Here is a 21,100-nt window from a genome sequence, read left to right as displayed (position 1 = left end):
ACAGAGCGGGGGTGGGGGGCAAGTGCCTTAGACCAGAACAACCTGGGCAAGAGTTCCCACTCGGTCACTTACCGGCAGGTGGTCCGGCCTCTCTGAGCCTCAGTTTCCTCACTTAGGGCTGTTATGGGGGGTCAGAGACACTGTGCCCCCCACAGTCCACACCCCCCAGGTGGCAGCTCAGGACTGGAGAGTGACCAAGAGGCCTTCAGACAGCCCACAGCCAGGGTGGCCCACCCGCAGACGCTGCTGTGGCCAGGGGAAGGGTGACCCTTTCTCGGGGTTCTGGGGGCGGCTGGCCTTGCTGGCCAGCACGGCCGTGTCCTTCCTCCCCGCAGCTTACCAGATCACACACCGGCTCAACACCACCGCCGCCAACACCGCCACGGTGGAAGTTCTGGCGCCCAGCGCCCGCCAGTACACGGCCACCGGCCTCAAGCCAGAGTCTGTCTACCTGTTCCGCATCACGGCCCAGACCCGGAAGGGCTGGGGAGAGGCCGCCGAGGCCTTGGTGGTGACCACGGAGAAGAGAGGTGACTGCTCGGGGGCTGGGGACCTGGGGGGCCTGGGGGCAGCCACGTTTGCACCCCCAGCTAACCCAGGTGCTTGGAGCCTCACCTAGGGGATGGCTGGGGGCAGACAGGTGTGGTCTGGAATGGAAAGTGGGCTCCCATCTTTGAAGTCAAGGTCGGCGAGAGCCCGAGCAGACTTCCAGAGCTGCGCTGGGAGCTGCCCTCCCCAGAAGCCCCCTGGTTTCCAGAGGGAAATTGGTGACCTGGTGACTAGCTTCCCCTCCCCCATCACACCCCACTCTTACCGGGGTGGCTGGAGGATCAGGCTGCCCTGACCCAGCACCTTGCCCAAGGCTGGGTTCCCCTGAAGGGGGCCTGAGACCCCGACTGGTGTGAAAGTGATGTATTAGAAAAGATTCTCAGGAAAAACCAGCAGGACAGTGGTTCTCAACTGGGGGCGACTTTCGGTTGTCACAACTCAAGGGCTGCTACTGGCATTGGGTGGGTGGAGGGCAGGGATGCTGCTAAGCGTCCTACGGTGCCCAGGACAGCCCCCACAAAGGCTCACCCATGCCAAGTGCCAGCAGCGCTGAGGTTGAGAAGCCCTGCTGCAGGGGCCGGGGAAGCGGGGTTGGGGAGAGCAGGAAGCCACGCCAGAGTGAGATGGAAAGCAGAGTGCCACGGTGGGAACCGTGGGCTCCATCCCGCCCCGTCGGGGGCAGTGCAGGTCCCGTCCCAGCCTTGTCACGCAGGAGCAAAGGAGCTGGGCGGGGCGTTGGACCTTCTCACTGGCAGCCCTTGGTGAGGGGCTGCCCCAGGGAGACGTAAATTCACAGGCAGTGGGGCTCTAGGAGCGTGAGGGTGGGGCTCTGACCAGGAGACCTAGGTGTGGGCTGTGCACAGGTGTGAGACCCTGCAAGGACCCTGTGTGCGTGGGAATGAGTGGGGAGGGGGGCCCAGGCCAGACCCCAGAGCACCCGCTTCCCTCCCTTGAGAAAGTCCAGCCCTCTCGGCCACCACCTGGCCCCGGCTCACCTGCTCCTCCCCTTCCACTGCCCCCCAGACCGCCCGCAGCCCCCCAGCAAGCCAGTGGTGCAGCAGGAGGACGTGAGAGCCCGCAGCGTGCTGCTGTCCTGGGAGCCGGGGAGCGACGGGCTGTCCCCTGTGCGCTACTACACTGTCCAGACCCGCGAGCTGCCCAGCAGCCGGTGGGTGCTGCACTCGGCCTCCGTGAGCCACAACGCCTCCACCTTCACTGTGGACAGGTGAGGCCTGGGGGCCCGCCGGCATCTCCGCTCTGCCCCTCCCAGCTGGGACAGCACCAGCGGTGGTTCCCCAGTGTGGGGGGCATGGTGGGCCCTCTGAGAACACCCCCGGCCTGCCCACCGCCTCTCTTCCTCAGCCCGCACCCCCTGTCCACTCTCGCCCCTCCAGAGCTAGCTCCCTCCTAGGCCCCCGCTCCCTTTCCCCCAGAACCCTGGTAGGGAAGGTTGTCGCTTAGTCGTCTATTTCTGGAGCCCAGAAGTCCCCTCCAGTGAAGTGCTTGTCATCCTTCATTAGCGATTCTTCCAGCCAGGCGGCATCTTCCTCTCCAGCTCTAATAGGGCAGTGGAGCCACACTCCGAAATTCTGGCTTCAATTTCATTCCCAGTGGGTTGTGGGTTTTATGTGCTAGCGATGTGACCGGGAGTTTTGAGCAATCCTTTCCTCCCCGCCTCCCCCACCCCCAATAAATCCAAGAGAAAGATGTTTGCTTGGAGAAGTGCTGGTTTAACTCTTGAGAGCCTCCACCCTTCCCAAACTTGCTAAGTTTAAGAGAGAGATGGCAGTTTGGGGGCAGGGGGGAGAGTTGTTCAGAGAGGGAGGTGTTGGTGCTTTCGTGGCTGCGTCGTCCTCTGAGGTAGGAAATACGTAGACATTTCTTTTTGGGGACCGATGGCTTATAATTGGGGCTGAAGGCACCCCGAGCTGGCGTGGTCTGGGGGGCCTGGCCTGGTCCTGGCTTATCCCCTTTGTAGCAGAGCTCCTTGCTCAGCCTCGATGTTCCCTCCTGTATACTGGGTCAGCACGCCCAGCCCCTTTCCCAGGCAGGGAGAGCTCAGTGAGACCCCGTGGTGGGAGCATGGGCAGGTCTTCAGGGAACCCCTTGGCTCATGGGACCCAATTCCTCCACAGGCTCAAGCCCTTCACGTCCTACAAGTTCCGAGTGAAGGCAACAAATGACATTGGGGACAGCGAGTTCAGCGAGGAGTCGGAGTCACTGACCACCCTGCAGGCCGGTCAGTGCCCCCTCCCCATGGTGGCTTTCTCTTGGCCCACTGGCTACTTCCTGGGCACTGGGCATTCTCCTCTGGGGGAGGGGCCTCCAAAGACGGGGAGCACCAGGCCCCTTCAGCACCTGGGGCGGAGTCCCAAGGAGGTTTGGGCCAGAGGGGCCTTTACCAGGGGCTCAGGGTCCCAGAGCCTGCCCAGCTTTCTAGCACATTCTTTCTCTGACGCCCTGGAAGGCTACCAGTGAACGGGGCCTATGGCTGTGCTACCAGTGAATGGGGCAGAGCAGAGGGGCCTCTAGGACCCTTGGGTTCAGCTGGGGTCAGGTCATAGCACCTCTCTTCCTCCGCACTGGCCGTTGTTCTGCAGAATTGGGCCAGTGGTCACAGAGGGTGGCTTGACCTTGACCCGCCCTGCAGTCTGGGGTCGGCAGACTGTCCCCATGGGCTCCTGGGGACCTGAAGCTGCGGCCCCCGAGCCCACATATCCGCTTCTCTCTACAGCCCCGGACGAAGCCCCCACCATCCTCTCAGTGACCCCGCACACCACCACCTCCGTGCTGATCCGATGGCAGGTACGGCCCGGCCGGCAGAGGTTGCACCAGGACTCAGCTAAGCTCTGCACGGGGACCGGAAAGCCACAGTCCCCACCTGGGCTTGCTGGGGTCCCCAGGCTCTCTGCCCCCAGAGCACCTGGGGAGGCATGAGAAATCCAGGGTGTGCGTGTCACAGAACATTCCTATGCACACACGTGCACACACGGACATCCATGTACACCTCATGCCACTCTCCAGATACTCATATCGGTAGGTGTCATCCTCCTCTTCTGCAGGTGAGGACCAAGTCTCAGGGAGGGGACGCGAATGGCCCCAGGTCACAGCTAGCAAGCAGCAGGGCCAGGCTTAGGTCTGCTGAATCCTCGGACAAAATAGTGCTTGGGGCTCTCAGGGCCCCCAGAATGTCCGTGAAACCCAGACCCGGTAGTTAGTGAAGGGATTCTTAAAAGAGACATGTGTCCGTCACCGTGAGCAGAAACCCACTGTCCAGGGAGGGAGGAAACGGCCCCTCTCCCCACACCTGTCTCGGCTGCGTGCCCCCCGGGGCCTGGGGAAGGCCGTGGGCAAACTCAGAACCCAGGCTGCCTGTGTGTCCTGCCCTTCGGGACCCTCCTGTGCCCCGGCTCAGCAGGTCACCCACAGAGGCCCCAAAGCAGCGAGCTCCTGCCCGCTTCTCGGATGCGAGGGACGGGCCCTGCCCTTTCCCTCTGCGGCCCCCAAAGGGAGAGCCCTCGGAGACAGAGCCAGGAGGGCGCACGGCCTGGCCTTGGACAAAGATGACCTGGTGTAGCTGTGACCAGGACGAGGCTGAGCAGCTTGGGCAACATGGCAGCGGGGGCGGGGAGGCACCCACAGCAGCCAGGGAAGTAATTAAGGAGCTAATAAAAGGCTCAACCGTTTCAGTAGGTTTTTAAAACGAGATATCGTAAAAGGTAGTTCCCGCCTTCTCCCGAAGCCTTTCTGCAGCTAAGCTGGGAGTGGAAGCAAAAGAGGAAGTGAGGGGTGCACTGGCCCCTGTGTGTGCTGACGAGAGGGGAGGAAACGCCGTCCAGGTGGCCCGGCGGGGACCACCAGGCCAAGGAGGCTGGTGATCAGGGGCGGGAGCACCGGACAAGGAACGGCTCCATGAAAACGCTGTGTGTCCAGCACCATGTCCAGGCCCCAAGAATGCTGTGTGATCTTGGGCAAGTTCCTTAACATCTCTGAGCCTCAGTCTTTTGCTCTGTTCGAGGGCAACCGCATGATTCCTGCCCTCCCCTGCCTCACGGGGAATGCTGCAGTGACGAATGACCTCATTGGCAATGCTTTGCAAATTAAAAATGTTCCACATTACCTTGATTTCTTCTCCTGGTTGAGGCACAGTTCCTGCTCTGTGGCTGCAGGAGTCGTGATGGGGAGGGTGGTGGGGCGGGGTGAGCCGTGCTCCACGTCCCCTCCCCATCCCCTCCTCTCTTCCCTGCAGCCGCCAGCCGAGGACAAGATCAACGGCATCCTCCTGGGCTTCCGGATCCGGTATCGGGAGCTGCTCTACGAAGGACTGAGGGGCTTCACACTCCGAGGCATCAACAACCCTGGGGCCACCTGGGCTGAGCTTACCTGTGAGTGACACCTGAGGGAGTCAGGGGAGGGACACACTCACCTTCCTGCTCTGAAGCTCTCAGTTTCCCGGGATCTCTCTAACCGGGAGCCCTGCCTCCCTCCCCAGTGTGCGCCTCCGCCCCGTCCCATTGGTGTACTTACTGAGCACTTTCTGTGTGCCCCGAGACACTGTGGGGACACCACTGAACAAGACAAGCTTGCAGGCTCGAGGAGGAGCCAGGTGTTCCAGAAATAACCCTGAGTAGATGTCTAAGGCCCGTTGGCCAAGCACAGGGGAGTATTCCGGGAGAGCCTAAAGCCAGGGTCGGAAGAGGCTTCCCTGGCATTGGCTTGGGTGCTAGGGCTGAAGGATGAGGCCAAGTTAACCAGACAGGAGGGACAGGGACAGCCCAGCATGTGGGAAGGAGCACGCTGCTTTTGAGGCACTGAAAGCCTCGGCTGGTCACCCCACTCCCCTCCACCAAGCAGCAGTCCCAGACCCCCTTGTTCCTCGGGGTCCTGCCTGGGGGTCCTGCCCTGCCTGGGGTCCTGGGAGTCCAGCTGGCCTCCATAGCAGGAAAGATAGCGAGCAAGGAGCCAGGTGGCAATCCCAGGAAGAGAGGATGCCCCGGGGAGCCATAGCATGGGAATGACGTGGCTGGACTCTTGCATGAGGAGGGTCACTTTGGTGGCCTGAGGGTGGTGGCTTGGCCAGGTGGGGAGGGGACCAGAGGCAGGCAGGCCAGCTGGAGGCTGTTGCAGAACCAAGGCGGCAGGGTCGGGACGAAGTTGGGAGACGGAGTGTCACGGGCGGGGACTCCACCGGGCTCCATGACTGACTCACGGAGGGCGGGAGCAGCGGGGAGAGGGAGGCGCTCAGAGGAGTGGGGACCCCAGGAAGGAAGGGGGGCACTCACCAGAGACCAGTGGGAGGGGCAGCAGTCTGGGAGCCTCTCCATTGTGACGTTTGCTCCCGTAGTTCTCTCCAACCTTGTGCCTTGTCTGCTAGCGACTCAGCAGAGGACAGGATGATTGAGTGGATAGCAAAGGAATATTAATAGAAAAACTCGGAAGTAGCTGATCCAACAGCTTGCGTTTTGGGCGGTGGTTTTTGTTTCTCCTTTTTTGCCGACATGTGCCGTGGTTGTGATTTTATATTGCCTGTGTATAATGCAGTCATATTTCTTGGTAGTAAAGTGTTTTCTGGTTCATATGAAGACATTAACGACGCCAGTATTTCATGGTGGTTTCTAGGAGCTCTGCCTTGAAGCAAGGGAGTGAGTTGGGGCTTGAGGGTCCCCCAGAGCTGTCCCCAGGGATGCCAGGCTCCCAGGGGCTTAGGATACCCTGTGACCTTGGGCCCATGCACAGCGGCGTGGGGACAGCACTGTCCTGGGAGCTGCCTTGTCCCCCCACTCCCATCCTGGCCCCTAGCTCAGCCTCAGGAGCCGGGAAACTCTCTCTGTGCCTGTTCACCTTGCCAGCCCCCGCCTCTCTCCCATCTGCCCCCCCGCTGGGGTCTCTTTGCGGGGTGGGGGATGCGTGTGCACTAACCTCCTCTGTCTGCTGTCTCCCTCCGGCCCCCGCCCCCACCCGTAGCCATGTACTCCGTGCGGAACCTGAGCCGGCCCAGCCTCACGCAGTACGAGCTGGACAGTAAGTCTTGCATGGCGGCTCCCGCCGCGGGCCCAGGCCTCGCCCAGGGCCGGGGAATGGGACCTCGAGGACGCCTGACCACAGGCCGAGGGGTGTGCCCACCCCAGGGTGCTTAAAGAATGGGACCACCCTAACAGGCGTAATCTCTCCAAATACACAAGAACGAAGGCTGTTACCAGGGAAGGGCCCCCCAGGCTCGCCCTCTGTGGAATTCGAGATGGAAAAGGAAGGTCTACAGCCTGGTGTTCCAGTGGGCAGGGGGTGTGGAGGGGGACGGTGACCGCAGGGCCGCAGCAGGAGCTGTGGGATGTGGCTGGGCAGGTGGGCAGGCGTCCGCGTCACGTCCAGGGCACTTCTTGACCCAGCTGGGTCTTGCAGTCTGGGGCCGGCTCCTGAAGGAGCAGGCAGCGGTTTGTCCACCAGCCCCCATCTTCCCTCCGCGGCCCAGGCCGTGTTCCTGCGGGTTGCAGGCTCCTGCCTGGACGTTTTTCTAAAGCCCCAGCCACAGTTCGTCCCAAGCGCAGGGCCTTGGGCAGAGGGCCTCGTGCTCAGGTGAAAACGGCGCTAGTGTTGAGTCTAAATTGTCCTCGTCCTTCCTTCCTCAGCCAGTGGCCCTCACGAGCTGCATGGCCGGTTAGCAAGGCTGGCTCCCCACCCCACCCCCAGCCCTGTCGCAGGGGCGAGCCCCACCCTGGGGGACAGAGCATGGGGGGAGCCCAGAGGAAAGAGTGGAGGGGGTGGGGGGACCTTTCAGCCCCCCCAGCAGGGACAGCGGCTCCACCAGGTGACTGAGCCCATTTCCCTGCAGCTGCGCTCCTGTCCCAGCTTCTGCCAAGCATCCTCACCCCAGCACCCCAAACTTGGCAAAAACAGGGGGTTTCTCAGCCCAAAATTCACATCCAGTAAGCGCCTCCCCCCAGGCCGAGCCTCGCTGTGGAAAGAGCTGGTGGGCAGGGCCCGGGACCCTGGAGCTGGGGACTGTGGGCGTTTGTCCTGGAGAGGAAAGAGGACAGGTGGGGAGGGCGTGACCCTGCAGCCCGGTGTGCCCAGGACAGCTGTGGTTTGCACCGGTCGTCCCCGTGTGAACGTTCACAGCCTGGAGAGTGTCCAGTTGAGCAATAAATTGTACGGCCAGCATCATCCTCATCCAGGGTGGCACGGAGGGAGACGGAGCGTCCGGAAGCCCCACCTCTGACCTGCTTCCTCCTGAAGCCTCACACAGGGGACTAGAGCTACAGGGGCACCTCCTCGCTCCCCTACAGCCTCTGCCCGCCGTGGGGGGCTCCTTCCCGGCAGGGACAGTGACGTCAGTGTGTGCCCCTTCCCCACTGTCACCCACAGACCTGAGCAAGCACAGGCGGTACGAGATACGGATGAGCGTGTACAACGCCGTGGGCGAGGGCCCCTCCAGCCCCCCGCAAGAGGTCTTTGTCGGGGAGGCAGGTGAGTGCCACCTGCCCTGTGCGGCCCCAGAGTGCCTTCCCCACCCCAACCCAGACCAGCCAGAGGAGCTGCGGATCTGGGGGCCCCATCCCACCCTGCCCACCCCCCTCCCCCAGTCATCTCCCTCGCACACTCACTCCCCACCTGCACACCCTCCAGTGCCCACGGCAGCGCCCCGCAACGTGGCCGTCCACGGTGCCACAGCCACGCAGCTGGATGTGACGTGGGAGCCACCCCCACTGGACAGCCAGAATGGAGACATCCAGGGGTACAAGGTAGGGGTGCTCCGGCAGAGCGAAGGGGTGCGTGGGGCAGGGGGCCAGCTGGGGGTTGGGGAGCCATCCATGGGTGGAAGGTGGGCGAGGTCCCCAGGCCCTCCCTCCTCCCAGCCAGGTGTGCGCCCCTTCAGGCTCTGCTGCGCACCTGCCACCTGGGCTATTTGCACCCAATTTGTGGAAATATTGTACAACTGGGGCAAAACTACATCCACGCCCTCCAGCATCCCAAGGGCAGGCTGAGCTCAGGTGCAGGAATCTCCAGCCACGTCTGGTGAGGCCACACGGAGAGCAGATAGCAAAGAATCTGCCGGCTCTCCCCCCAAGGGCTGGAGAGGAAGCCCTGGCCAGGCAAGCGCTAGAGGAAGTGGTTTCAAAAAGGAATGTGTCTCCCTGGTGGAGCAGCTGGAACACGTAGCCCTTGGCCGCATCTGTGGTTGCCTCCCGCACAGGTGCCCAGGGGGCTGGAATTCATGGTGGTCGGATGTTATTCCAGAGAACAGCCCCAGTGCCACAGCCCGGGGTGGGACATGAGAGCCACAAGGGACCTCATGGTCTACCTGGCCCAGCCCCTCCTCCTGCAGGTGGAAACTGAGTCTTAGCCAAAGTGAAGAGCTTGCTGAGGTCACCCAGCTTGATAACGCAGGTGGCCCCGATTTAAGACAGAATCCTGCATGGGAGTCGCTTTCCATCTGGGGTGACGGAGGATGGGGAGGAGGAAGGGCGTCTTGCCAAGGAAGCTCTAAAGACGGATGACGCCCCTCACATCTCTGCCCAGGAGCGCGAGCTGGGAAGACTAAATATTGCGCCCCTAGCATGTGCCTCCCCTGGAAGGAAGGGCCGGTGGAGCCGCAGCAGCTTGGCAGGCTGTCGAGGTTCGGAAATTGCGAGTTAATATACAGACCCAGGAAACAGCGCAAGTAATACAGCAGATGTCCACGTGTCCCAGAAAATAGTGCCCCGCCCCCGAGCAGCGGCTGTGGCTGTGAACTGAGAAAACAGGGAACTGCCGCCTGTTCCTAGACACGTGCTACCACACGCATTAACGTCAACATCCACGAACACGGATGATGCATTAACATCATCAGCCCGTGCGTGCAGCTAAGCCCGTCCCGCACTTGGGTCAGGCCGACCACAACCTGCGCACGGGCACATTCACGCACGTTCCTAGAGCTGAGGTCTCTCTGTCGCGCACAGACACGCCTTTACTGAGCAGTTATCTCGTGCCCAGCATTGTTCTTGGGCTGGGAGTAAAGCAGTGAGCAAAGAGTTGACATGAGCTTAAATCTGAGGGGGAAAGACCAACAGCGTAGGAAATAAATAACCCCGCCAGGCGGTGGTAACTGAAGCCGGTTAGGGCAGAGCTGGAGCGGGGCGGGGGCATTTGGAATTTTAAATCATCACCTAACACAGGCCTGCTGAATTCAGTGCACGCAAACGAGACGCACCTGCTGAGGGCACCAGGGTTACATACTTACGCCACGCTGGGTCCTAGACCCCAACCCACTCCGCTGCTCCAGCCACTGCCCCCCCTCTCTCCAGGGGATGTCTCCCACAGGCAGGGCATTCCGGAACATGTTTCCTCTTTCAGTGCCTTTTCCTGACCGCATCTTTGGTTGGTCCCTTTGCAACAGAATTCTGCACTCACACCTGCAATTCCTCTCCTCCCGGAGTGTCTCGAACCACTCCAGGTGGGTTCTCTGCGCCATGGCCCCACCTGAGCACTTCCTGCCCAGGCCACCAGCAACTCCGTGCCGCCTTCACGGCTCAAACCTGAGGCCTCACTGACTATGGGCTGAGCGGCAGCGGCGTCTGGCACGGCGGATGCACCCTCCTCTCAAAACGCTTCCTTCTCTCGGTTTCCCTGCTGCCGGCCCTCCTCACTCTCCTCCGCTGCGCCGACTCCCGCCCCAACCGCTGAGTGCTGGAGGCCCCCAGGAATCAATTCCTGACCCTCTTCTCTAAGAGAACCCCTTAATCCTCTTGGTGTGCCGTGGCCAGATACCACCTGTGTGCCAATAACACCCAGACTTTTAGCATTAGCCATGGACAAAGGAGAGAATGGATGAGTGATTTAATGACTGGCTACAGCTGGCACCCATATGAGGCGAATCCTTTTTTAAAGGGGGTAAAGGGGTTGGAGAAAGGGATTTCATGGTAACAAGATGTCCTAACCGCCACTCACAGGTGCGGGGGCGGCGGGGCGGGCAGGGAGCAATTTTATCAGCGCTTTCTCACTCCCAGGAACCGAGACGTGGAAAAGCGGGCAGAGTGCAAAAACCGTGTCGGCCAGCAGGTGGTGCCAAACGACCTCCAATGCTCCGCGGGGTTTGGGGCCCGGCTTGCGACTTCTGGATGGGCTCCGTCCTAGAACTAGTTTAAGAATCTTCCATGCCTCGCTAACTAGCAGTGTCCTCTACCACCCGCGCTCGCTAAACATGCAATAATCGAAAACGCTATCGAGCATCTGCTGTGTTCCTGCCCTAAAACCTTGCACAGCCACGAGGTGCCTTAGGAAACTGGCCCCGCACCTGAGGGAAAATCTTTTCACCCTCGGGCCTGGTGCTGAGCCTGGGAAGGGGGTGGCTCAGGGAAGTCACCTGGCTGAGGCACACTGCTAGCGAATTGCCACCTGAGCCCCGGCCTTCCTCTGCAGCCGCTTTGCAGTTGCAGCGTGCAGGCGCGGCGCCGAGGTGTTTGCAGCTTCCCATGGAGCACGCTCGGGGTACACCCCCCCCAGCCCCAGCTCCCAGGCGATGCGACGCTGCCGCCTTCGGACCCCACTCGGCCGGGGTGGGCTCTGCGCTGCATTTCTCTCCCCAGCGCAGGTTCCTGCGGGACATATTTGGTTTACTCCTCCAGGATCTATTTTCCGAGTGCTGAGGTCCCAGAGCTGTGCGAGATCCGACAGGCCCTGCCATGAACCAAGGTGCCCTCACACTGACAGTCTAGCAGAGTCTAGGGTCTTGGCTATGGGAAGGAAGGTTCTGGAAGGGTTTCTAAATCCGCTTTTCAAGACTTCTATACCGTTTCCCAGGTGACTCCCAACAAGGAAGGTGTCTCTCAGCCCCTGGGTCGCTGGAGCAGGAGGGAAGCCCGAGGTCGCTGTCACCCTCACTCCCACAGCCCTCTGTGCCCACAGATCTATTTCTGGGAAGCCCAGCGGCGGAACCTCACGGAGCGCGTGAAGACACTTTTCCTGGCGGAGAACAGTGTGAAGCTCAAGAACCTGACCGGGTACACGGCCTACATGGTCAGCGTGGCGGCCTTCAACGCCGCTGGGGACGGGCCTCAGAGCGTCCCCACCCGGGGCCAGACCCAGCAAGCAGGTGGGGCAGGGGCCCTGGGGAGGGGTAGGTCTGCCGGGCGGCGGGGGAGGGGGCGGGAGGACCCGCCTGCCTTCCCCCCCCCCCCGGAAATGCCCTCCAGAGTGGGCAGCCATGCTCAGGCCTTGAGTGAGCCTATCTTGCAGACAGGCAGGCAGCCCACCCCCAGCCGGCCCCCCTGGGCCCCTGCGCTGCCCCCACCTGCCATTTTTCTATCTCCCTGGCTTTGTTCATTCTACGGATAATTATTGAGTGTCTTTTCTGAGGCCCCACTGTGTGGGGCACGGCAGTGAGGGAGACCACCAAGCTCCCTGCCCTGGCAGGGGACGGGTCACAAACAAGCAGACGGATGACTGCAGATGGTGGCCAGGACCGGGGATCCAAGGGTGGGGCAAGGGGTGCACGGGGGGCTTTGGGTAGGTTCGCCCACAAAGGCCTCCCTGAGAGGGTGAGATCTACGCGAGGAGAGGCCAGCGCGGGGCGTCAGGAGGAGGGGGTGGGGAGGTAGGGCAGGGTTCTGGACAGAGGGGACAGCAGATGTGAGGTCCGGAGGCTGGAGGGGATTAGGGGACCAGAGAGAAAGCCAGGTGGCTTGCAAGAAAATGGGGCAAGAGCAGGTCACAGAGGGTCTGGGGGAGGGGACTGGGATTAGTTCTAAGTGCCACGGAGGCCGCTGGAGGTTTGAGCCGTTGGGCGGCAGGATCTGGTTTCTGTCTGAGACTCGCTCTGGCCGCTGTACAGAGGCAGCCTGGCAGGTCAGGGGCTGGGGCAGGGCGGCCGGGCAGGAGTGGCCCATGGCGAGGATCCCACGCCCACGTGTGCAGAGCGAGCCCGGTGGCCGTGCCCAGAGCTCCTTTTCAGGCAGCATCACACGTGACCCTCCCAGAAGCCCTGGGGACGGGTGGGGTGGTGGTGGCCAGCACCCCATTTTCAGGAAGAGCAAGAGGTCCCCCAGGAAGTCAAGCTTCTTGCCCAGGGTCACCCAGCTGCTCAGCAGGGGAGCAGAGGCTGGAACCCAGGATTTCTGAGAGAACCAAGAGTTGTGTCCTCGTGGATTGGACACCAGCCTTTTGTCCCGGCCCGCCTTGGACATCTTGTCCAACCTGCCGCTTTCCATACTATCAGTGACATTTGCCCTTAAAGAGCTACAAAGGGCATGCTTGTGGAGTCAGTTCCCGTTATGACCCTCTGGGGACAAGCCCTGGCCCCGGGGACAGCCTTTCACTCTGCTGGCTCCGGGGCCTGGCGAGGCTGGGCCGGGTGTGGGCACTGGTGTGTGCACGTCTGTCTGCTGCCTGTCCCCCACTCTCTGTCGGTGTCATCGGCCAGATGGGAGCCCCTGGGGAGCCCGAAGCTTGTGTTGCTATGACAGCAGGACAGAGTGTTCTGTCCCATGTCCCTCCAGCCCAGGGGAGGCAGGAAAGGCCCCCTGAGCTCACCTCCCTTCTTCAAAGACGCTGGCTAGCTCTGCCTCCTGGAGCTGGAGCCGGAAGCAGGCCCAGATTAGCTCCGGCTTGGTGGGAGGCGGCACTGGACAATAATAGCCTGGTCACCCACCCGGGCCACCCGGGATGCCACTGAGTGGGGCGCTTCCTTCCCTTCCTCCGGCCCTCCCCCTCGCAGGAGCCCCCGCCCCGTTGCTTGCTCCAGGGGTCTCAGGCCAAGAAAACATTTCTTCCGGAGAATTCCACCGTCCTTGGCTCTGGCTCCTCCTGACAGCATGGTGTCTCTGAGACGAGCCCCGGAGCCTGGGGCTGAGAGAAAGGCCACGTCTGTCCACTGCAGTTCTGGCATCTTCTTGTTTAGTGCCCAGCTAATGATCCGAGGCCAGACGCCCACTATCTTCTCTTCCAGGGACGCCAAAAGAAGAACCCCACAAAGCCAGGAAATGGCCTTGCCCCACGGTGACCCTGGGGTGTAACGGCTGATCCCACACTCATAGCCAGGGCTCAGAGCCACTTAGCAGGAGGGAGCCTGAATTCCCCAACTTTAGGGAAAAATAAAGTCTCCTTTCTTCCCAGTTCTTGGGACTCTGATACTGGAAAGTTGAGAGAGGAGGGGAAGGGGACCCGATGATCCCTGGTGACCTCTCCCACTGTCCCCTGGTGCTAAGCCCGGCTGTCTTGTTCTTCCCGGGCCAGACCCGGCACTCCTGCTTGTTCCTTGGAGCCAAAGCCAAGGCTTTGAACGTGCACAGAGGGAGGAAACAAAAACGCTTTGCTGTCTCCCACAGCCCCTAGCGCTCCCAGCTCGGTCAAGTTCAGCGAGCTGACCACAACCTCCGTGAATGTGTCCTGGGAAGCCCCGCAGTTCCCCAACGGCGTCCTGGAGGGCTACCGGCTGGTGTACGAGCCCTGCACCCCCGTGGACGGTGAGTGGGCTCTCCCAGCACAGCCCCCAGGCTCTCAATTCGCAAGGGCCCTGTCTCATCTGGGGTCCCCGTCACAGCCACCGCACATGGGTTAGATGCAGTGAGAGTCTCCCCATCTTATAAACAGGGTAACTGAGGCCCAGACAAAGGAAGGGGAGTTTCCAAGGTAAAACAACAGCAAGTTGAGGGCAAGGTTGGAACAGCAGCCTGGGCTCCTAACTTCTAGGCAGAGAACTTTTAAATATACCTTTCCCCTTCCGTCAGTGAAAATGGGGAAGAGAGGGAGAGAAAGTGGAGCCAGCTATAGTGTCCTAGACAGATAGGGCTGCCGGGCCCAGGAAGCAGGGGGAGTCCCTGAGGTCCCGCCCCTTCCTTGCCCTTTCCCAAACCTTAGGGTTCTCAGCCTTACTCTGGATTAGTCGTTCTCCATCTTTGGGGGTGGTCAGGAACCCCTTTGAGGATCAGATCAAAGCCTTGGAGCCTCTCCCCAGGAAGATGCACAAGATTGGAGGTCACTGCACCCCTGTTGCCATCTGTGGACCTCGGCTCTAGAGCCCTGCTCTGCAGGTGACGTCCCCTGTGTCCTGAACCCTGTTCATCTGAGCTGTCTTCAGAACCTCCCTCGCAGCCCCCCACCCCTTCCTCGGGCCCCAGCAGGGACCCTGTCCCACTCTGGGCTCCCAGGCTGGGCCGTGCTGACCCTGACAGTGGATGTCAGACACTTGCCAGCTTCCTACCCCCAGAGGGCTGTCCAGCCCCGGGGGATGAGCATGAGCTCAGGGCGAGCAGAGTGCAGAAGTCACTGCTGTTTTGTTACCAGCAACCATCTCATGAGGACGGAGACGCAGAGAGACAGGAAGGGGACGAGGCTCCTCGCTGCCTGGGTCTCAGTCCAGCGAGACACTGGGGGTGTGGCCGGCCTCTGGGGTCACCCGCCTCACTCTCACCCCTCCCCCGACAACAGAGCCTGGCAAGAACAAGGGGCGGGGCCCTGGGAACGTGGCTGCAGCCAGCAGTTCTGGGTCAGCCGAGGGAACAATGGCCCTCAGTCTTCCTGCCACCACCTGGGTGCCAGCAGCTCGTTCTGCAAGCGGAGCTGTGTGTTAGGACACCAAGGGGCCACCGGGCCCCAGGAGGAGGTTGGGTCAGGTGCAGGGCCCAGGAACGGGGCAGAGGACAGAGGTCCCGGGGATAGACGCAGGGACCTGAAACAAGCTCCCTTCACAGGGGCCTCCGCTGGGCCCTCCCACCCCGAGTGATGTGAGCACTTTGCCTCCGGGGGCTCAGTCTGGCAGGATCTGGAGCACGTGGCCGAACCCCTCGCCCTCGCATGTCCCGTCTTCCCGCAACAGCCCAGCTGTGCCTGAGCCTGGCCGGCCTGGTGTCCACACCCCAGTTCTTGCCCTGGGTTCACATCAGCAGCAAACCAGCCGCACAGGAGCCCACAGCCCCCTTCCTGTAGGGAACACCCAGGTCCCCACCTCGAGGAGGGGTTTGTTCAGAAATGTCACGGAGCTTGCTCCAGTCCCAGAGTCCCTGCTCCTGGTCCTGGGGGGTCATTGCTTCTTCCAGGAAGCCCCTCCTGAGCATCCGTTGTTCTGTCCCTCAACACTCTGTCTATGCGGTACACAGATCAGGCCCTGGGTGCTGTTGGTTTACTTAAACCTCCAGTCTAGGGTGCTGTGGGTGTCCTCACCCATAGAACAAACTGAAGCCGGGTGAGGGACATGCCAAGGCCAGCGCTGAGTGTGAACCCAGCCCACTGGCTGCAAGGCCTGTCTCAGCGGTGACTGGTACGCTCGGTGGACATGGGACATGGAACCAGTGCTGGCCCTCCGGGAGGCTGGCAGTCGGGAGTGTTTGGACTGGGGAAGCACAGAGCGCGGACTCCTCCTGGGAGCCGTCCCGAGCTCCCCTCTTGCAGCTGCAATTTGGGGGCCGAAGAGCCTGGCGGTGCAGGTGACAGAGGGCCCGGGGCGAGCTCCTGGCTCTCACCAGCACAAGAGGAACAGGCAGAGCCGGGGTTGGGGCCGAGGTGTTGGAGCTGGTCATGAGCATGTCCCCTCCAACTAACTTTTGGTATCTTTACGGCAACACAGCCTGAAATCTTATCCTTAGTGTTCTAGTTCCGTGGGATGTTATGTAGGGGAATAAAAACGGGGATGAAATGAATCTGGGGTATAGTGGTTATGCTAAACAGGATGCTGAGTGGTCTTTCCCCCCAGATGCTAAAGGACCCAGGGCTTGTTCCACAGACACATAAAACACGTAGCTTTTCTCAAACTTAACCATGGAGCCCTTTTCCTGAGAACAGCCTGCAGGACCGTTGTCCAGGAAACACCGCGTGGGCAGCGTTGCTGTGTGGCCAGGGTGGCGTTTCAGCAGCCCCCGCGTGCTGTGTGCCCCCAGGAGTCAGCAAGATCGTGACGGTGGACGTGAAGGGGAGCAACCCTCTGTGGCTGAAGGTGAAGGACCTGGCGGAGCGGATGACCTACAGGTTCCGCATCCGGGCCAAGACCTTCACCTACGGGCCGGAGATCGAAGCCAACGTCACCACAGGCCCAGGAGAAGGTAGGAGAGTGACCGGCCACACGTCCGCCCCCCCCCCCAAGTCAGAAGGGCCCCTGGTATCAAGAGCTGTGCTGGACCCTGGGGACGCAGAGTGGGGGGCGGGGCTCGCTCTTCCCCCCTGGTCCCTGGGGGCCCCTCCCTCCCCCTCACTCCTGTGTCTCTACTTTGGTTAGTGGCATCAGTGTCCTTGGGTTCCTCAAGCCACAGACCCCAGCAGACCCCTCCCCTCAGGCCCAGTGCCCTGGGCCTGGCCTGGCAGCTGCGCCCACTCCTTTCTGATGGTCCCTCCCCCGAGTCGTGCTACCCCCATCACCTCCATCCAGGAGGGACGCAGCTGCAGGCCCCCTGCCTCTGCCCTGGTCAGAGCCATCTTCCCACCCCCTGCAGTGTTTCTCTGAGCAGGTGAGCACGGTGCCGGAGAGTCACCCTCAGCTCTCGCTAAAATCACCTTCCCAGGGTGGCTGCAAAGAGATGCTCATCCCCAGGGCTGAGGTGGGCCCAGTAACCTGCACTGACCCCCAAAATCCCTGGAGGTTCCCACGAAAGTGGCACCTTGAGAAACCCCTGATGGAGCAGCAGCCTCTCCAGGGCCAGGCCCACGCCCCCCACCTCACCACTAGCCCCCACAGATGCCCCCTGAGCTTTCTTCGCCCCTTCATTTAACGCACCCCACTTCCCAGGCCACACTGCTGCCTCCCTCCCCAGGCAAGGACACAGCCCCTCCCCACATCCCCTAAAATCCGTCTCCTCCTCCACCCCCCGCAGCCAGGAGTGCATGGAGGCCCCTGGGGGGTCCGGGGTCTGGGAGCCTGCCCTCCTGCCCCTCCTGCCTGTCACCGCCCTGCGGCTGTCACTGCTGGTGGCTCAGGCCGGCCACTCTTCACTTTCCCTTTCTGCCTGGTCACTTTCTACTCCTCACAGTCCTGTTCTGCAAGGAAGGGGCAGGGCTCCCTAGAACAAGCTTGCAGGAGGAAGCTGCCCGGGAGGGAGCCGCTCCCACAAGACGCACACACTGCACACGCAGGCACAGGCCCTGCCCTTCATCTGCCCGGGCCCCAGCCCAAGCTGCTCTCACCTGAGCCGGCTTCCTGGGAAGCAAAGGCAGGAAGCCGGAGGGAGGGCCAGCCGGCGAGCAGCTCAGGGACAGGAGAGGGCTGTTCTGACCTGAGCCTTGAAGTGTCCCAGGTGGGGGGTGAGATGGGGGTGTGGGGATGGAACGGGGTACAGGAGAGGAGGCGGAGGGTTCTCTGAGACTGAGTGGAGGGGTCTGCAGGAGAGAACATGCAGCCAGGCAGGGGTTAGACTCACTGGAAGCTTCTGGTCCAGGAGGAGATGATGGCTCCTCCCCCAGCCCTGATTGCTGTTCTGTGCAGACTGAGAATGGGGGTCCTGGGCACGGCCCACCCTCCACACCTGCTCGGGCTGTGTCCCCCACTGCTCCTGCTCCCTGCTGCCTTTGCCCTGGGGCTGCAGGCAGGATGCCACTCAGGGAAGGAAGGAAGGAAGAAAGGAAATGAGGCCCCCGAGGCCACGGGTCGGGTCGGGACTGGGCGCAGGGCCGGGCAGGGCTGCAGGCTGTGTGGGCGGGTCTGGGCCTCCTGTCCGGCCCGAGGGCTCCCTGGGCCATGGAGGAGCTTCAGCGTGGGGCTGGACTCAGCTCTCTTCCCAGCAGGCGTCCACAGAGGCCACTCGGCCAGCCTGTCGCACACCCGCTCTGCACCCGCCTGTCCCCTCATCCCCCAAGCATGCAGGAAGCACCTACTGTGTGCCAGGCTCTGGAGATGCAGAGCTCCCCATCTGGGGGGATGGGCCTCTGGACAGGCACCCCCAAAAGAAGAAGGGGCTCGGGCCCCTTGTATTATAGGCAGACACCTGGCTTATTCCTCCCACTGCAGAAGTCACCCCCTCTCCTGCTCTGGCTCCTACAACGTGCCGGGCTGCTGCCCTGGTGACCTTCGTGCCAGGAGAGCCGGCAGGGAGCCCAGTCCTCCCTCCCCCTCCTAGCAGCAGAAGCCCAAGCCCTCCCAGGCCCAGCCCCCTTCTCCTCGCCTAGGCTAATGGCAATGCCACTGGGGCAGGGGGATTTCAGGCAGGAGGTGGGGAAGATGTCACTGTCACACACCAGGGGAGAGGTTGGGGGCTCTTCAGCCCCCCTAAGCCACCCCCCTCCTCTCACAGGCCCCTCCACCATCATCAAAGTACCTCTGCTGATCCCATGACACAGCCCTTTGAGCCTTGTCTTCCAAAAGGCCCTTACAGATGGGGAAACTGAGGCACTGGAGGGCTAGGTGAATTGATCAAGGTCACCCATCTAATAAGTTCTGGGCTAGAACTGAAAGCCCAGGTCTCCTGACTCTGCTCCAGGGAACTTTCTGGATCATCCCCTACGCCTTCTCCTGCCCTGGGGTCTGGAGTGTGGGGTGGGAGGTGGCCAGGAGACCACAGCCCCCGCTGGCAGGCCCGGCCTCGGCACTCGCAGGGCTTCCCTGAGGCTCCTTGGCCGGGTTGGTCTGGGGGCCCAGCCCTCCTCCTTGAGCCCAGGCTGACCGGCGGTGGTGACTGTGGTTTCCACACGTCCCCTTGTCCTCTGTGTGCCGTTTGCAGGTGCGCCGGGGCCTCCTGGAGTGCCTGTCATCGTGCGGTACAGCTCGGCCATCGCCATCCACTGGTCCAGCGGAGACCCCGGCAAAGGGCCCATCACCCGCTATGTCATAGAGGCCAGGCCTTCAGGTGCGTCCCGCCCCGCCGGGCCCAGACTCCACAGTTCGTTCTTCCCTGCACTCTGGGTCCCTCCCCCGAGGCACTCGTGTCTGTCCTCCGTGTCTGTCCTCCGGCTGGGAAAGCACCGGTGCCTCAGCAGGTGCCCCTAGCCGGGCACTACTGGAGAGTGGAAACAGGAGGCGCTTCCTCAGAGCTGCACTCGTGGTTAGGGAGCACCCAGGGGCCCCCAGAACGGCTCTTAGTGCCAGTGAGGACCCGCTTGGGCCGAGGACTATTCGAGGAGCCAGAGGGGTGAGCCCCGGGCTCACACGGGTTAAACCGCACCCTCCACGCGGCCTCCCCGACCTCTGCCCCAGAACGAAGGAGACCCCAGCTGCCTCCTCGAGCCCGATGTCTGCCATCAAGGCTGTCTCGGCTGCTCCTGGAACTGTACCCACCTCTCCCGTCAAGCCTGAAATCGAATCACAAGAACTTCCAAAGCCATCAGCAGACGAGCGCCTGATAAGTCGCTGTGGGCCACCTCCACTGCTCCTGTTTCACTGTCCTGACACCCGCTTCCCGTTCCGCACCTCGTGGGAGCGCAGGCCCTGCCAGCTCCCGTTGCTAGGTTTCCGAGGTAATGGCAGGCGCCAGAGCCAGCGAGCCAGAGGCCGGTTCTTTGTACGCCGGGATCCGTGCTCAGGTGACTGAAGTGGAGAGAGAAAGACTCTGTTGCTCCAGCCCGAATAGCCAATAATGACCATAATGGGAAGCAGTTGAGCGTATCAGCAGCTCGTCCATCGAACGGGGATATTAAAACATCCCAGTGACAAATCTTTAATGCCTCAGGGTAGCTGGGCGCTCAGCACCCCATGGCAAAAAGTTAATAATTCTGATGGTTCCTGAAAGCCACACCACCCCCTCCTTGCCTTCATCTTATGCTAATAATCGCAGTTGCAAGGAGCTAATACACCTGGCTGCTGAGGTCTCCCTGTCGCCAGGGGATGCACGCGGGGCTGGCTGCCTCCCCACTCCAGATGGTCCCTCCCTGGCCCTGCAGTGCTGGCTGCCAAGTTGGCCACCGCGTGCTGCTCCCAGCCAGGGCCTGCACCTGTTTGTTCCACCCAAGTGGCCGGCCAGGGTGCCGGGCTGTGGAATGTTGGCCCTGCACTTGGGCCCTGCTGATTTTCCAGTGTTCCCTGGGAGGCCCAGTGTGGGACCCTGGTGCTCTAAGTTTGGGGGCCGTGACTTGGCCACAGGTGGAATCAGGACTGAGGGTGAAAGGAAGGACCCAGCCAGGACCCCAGGAGGGGCCGGGACTTAGAGCAGGGCCAGAGAGCTGGGGACAGGGTCAGAAACCAAGTGAGGGGAGGAGAGTGGGCAAAAGGCATGGAGTTCATCCCTGAGACTATTTGAGAGCAGCCTGCTGTCACAGGGTGGGGGGGTGTCTCCTCCCCTGTGTGTCCCCCGCCCCTGCCGTCTTCAGGATGAAAGAGCTCCTGTCCCATGCATGCCTCCCCGGCATGGCCATGCTTCCTGCTGCACAGGGTAACTAAACACGCCACTTTCCACAAGCCAGAGAGCTGCCAGGCCCTGCAGGCCCAGGGACAGATTCACTCACGGGATTTACAAGCCCAGGGAACGGGTCCTGCGCAGCAGCCAGCTCCCGGGGCTGCAGGCCAGAGCCACAGCATGACATTCCAGCAGCTTCTGGCCCAGCCTGGTGGCCTCGTGTCTGCGTGAGGCTAACAGCAGGCAGGAGGCCCAGCTTCTGGAAGGCAGCAGCAGGGCCCTCGACGAGCTGCACCCATCCGGCAAACGCAGATCTGGCTCCCAGCTGTGCA

At 61.9% G+C, this 21,100-nt stretch overlaps 1 protein-coding gene across 1 annotated transcript in view; it reads left to right on the top strand.

The window, feature by feature from the left end:
- The window catches only part of SDK2 (sidekick cell adhesion molecule 2), a 95,926-nt gene that overhangs the window by 58,902 nt on the left and 15,924 nt on the right, over positions 1-21,100 (top strand). The window contains exons 27-38 of the mRNA XM_045569978.1: positions 336-530; positions 1,573-1,774; positions 2,685-2,788; positions 3,284-3,354; positions 4,799-4,934; positions 6,514-6,570; positions 7,912-8,013; positions 8,173-8,288; positions 11,431-11,617; positions 13,848-13,985; positions 16,395-16,556; positions 19,161-19,286. Of these exons, the coding sequence (XP_045425934.1) occupies positions 336-530; positions 1,573-1,774; positions 2,685-2,788; positions 3,284-3,354; positions 4,799-4,934; positions 6,514-6,570; positions 7,912-8,013; positions 8,173-8,288; positions 11,431-11,617; positions 13,848-13,985; positions 16,395-16,556; positions 19,161-19,286 (1,596 nt within the window). The remainder of the gene's footprint in view (positions 1-335; positions 531-1,572; positions 1,775-2,684; positions 2,789-3,283; positions 3,355-4,798; positions 4,935-6,513; positions 6,571-7,911; positions 8,014-8,172; positions 8,289-11,430; positions 11,618-13,847; positions 13,986-16,394; positions 16,557-19,160; positions 19,287-21,100) is intronic.

Source organism: Lemur catta, chromosome 15 (genome assembly GCF_020740605.2).
Source record: "Lemur catta isolate mLemCat1 chromosome 15, mLemCat1.pri, whole genome shotgun sequence".
Lineage (NCBI taxonomy): Eukaryota > Metazoa > Chordata > Mammalia > Primates > Lemuridae > Lemur > Lemur catta.
The sequence above is the reverse complement of the archived record's forward strand: the minus strand, read 5'-3'. Positions and strand labels throughout refer to the sequence as shown.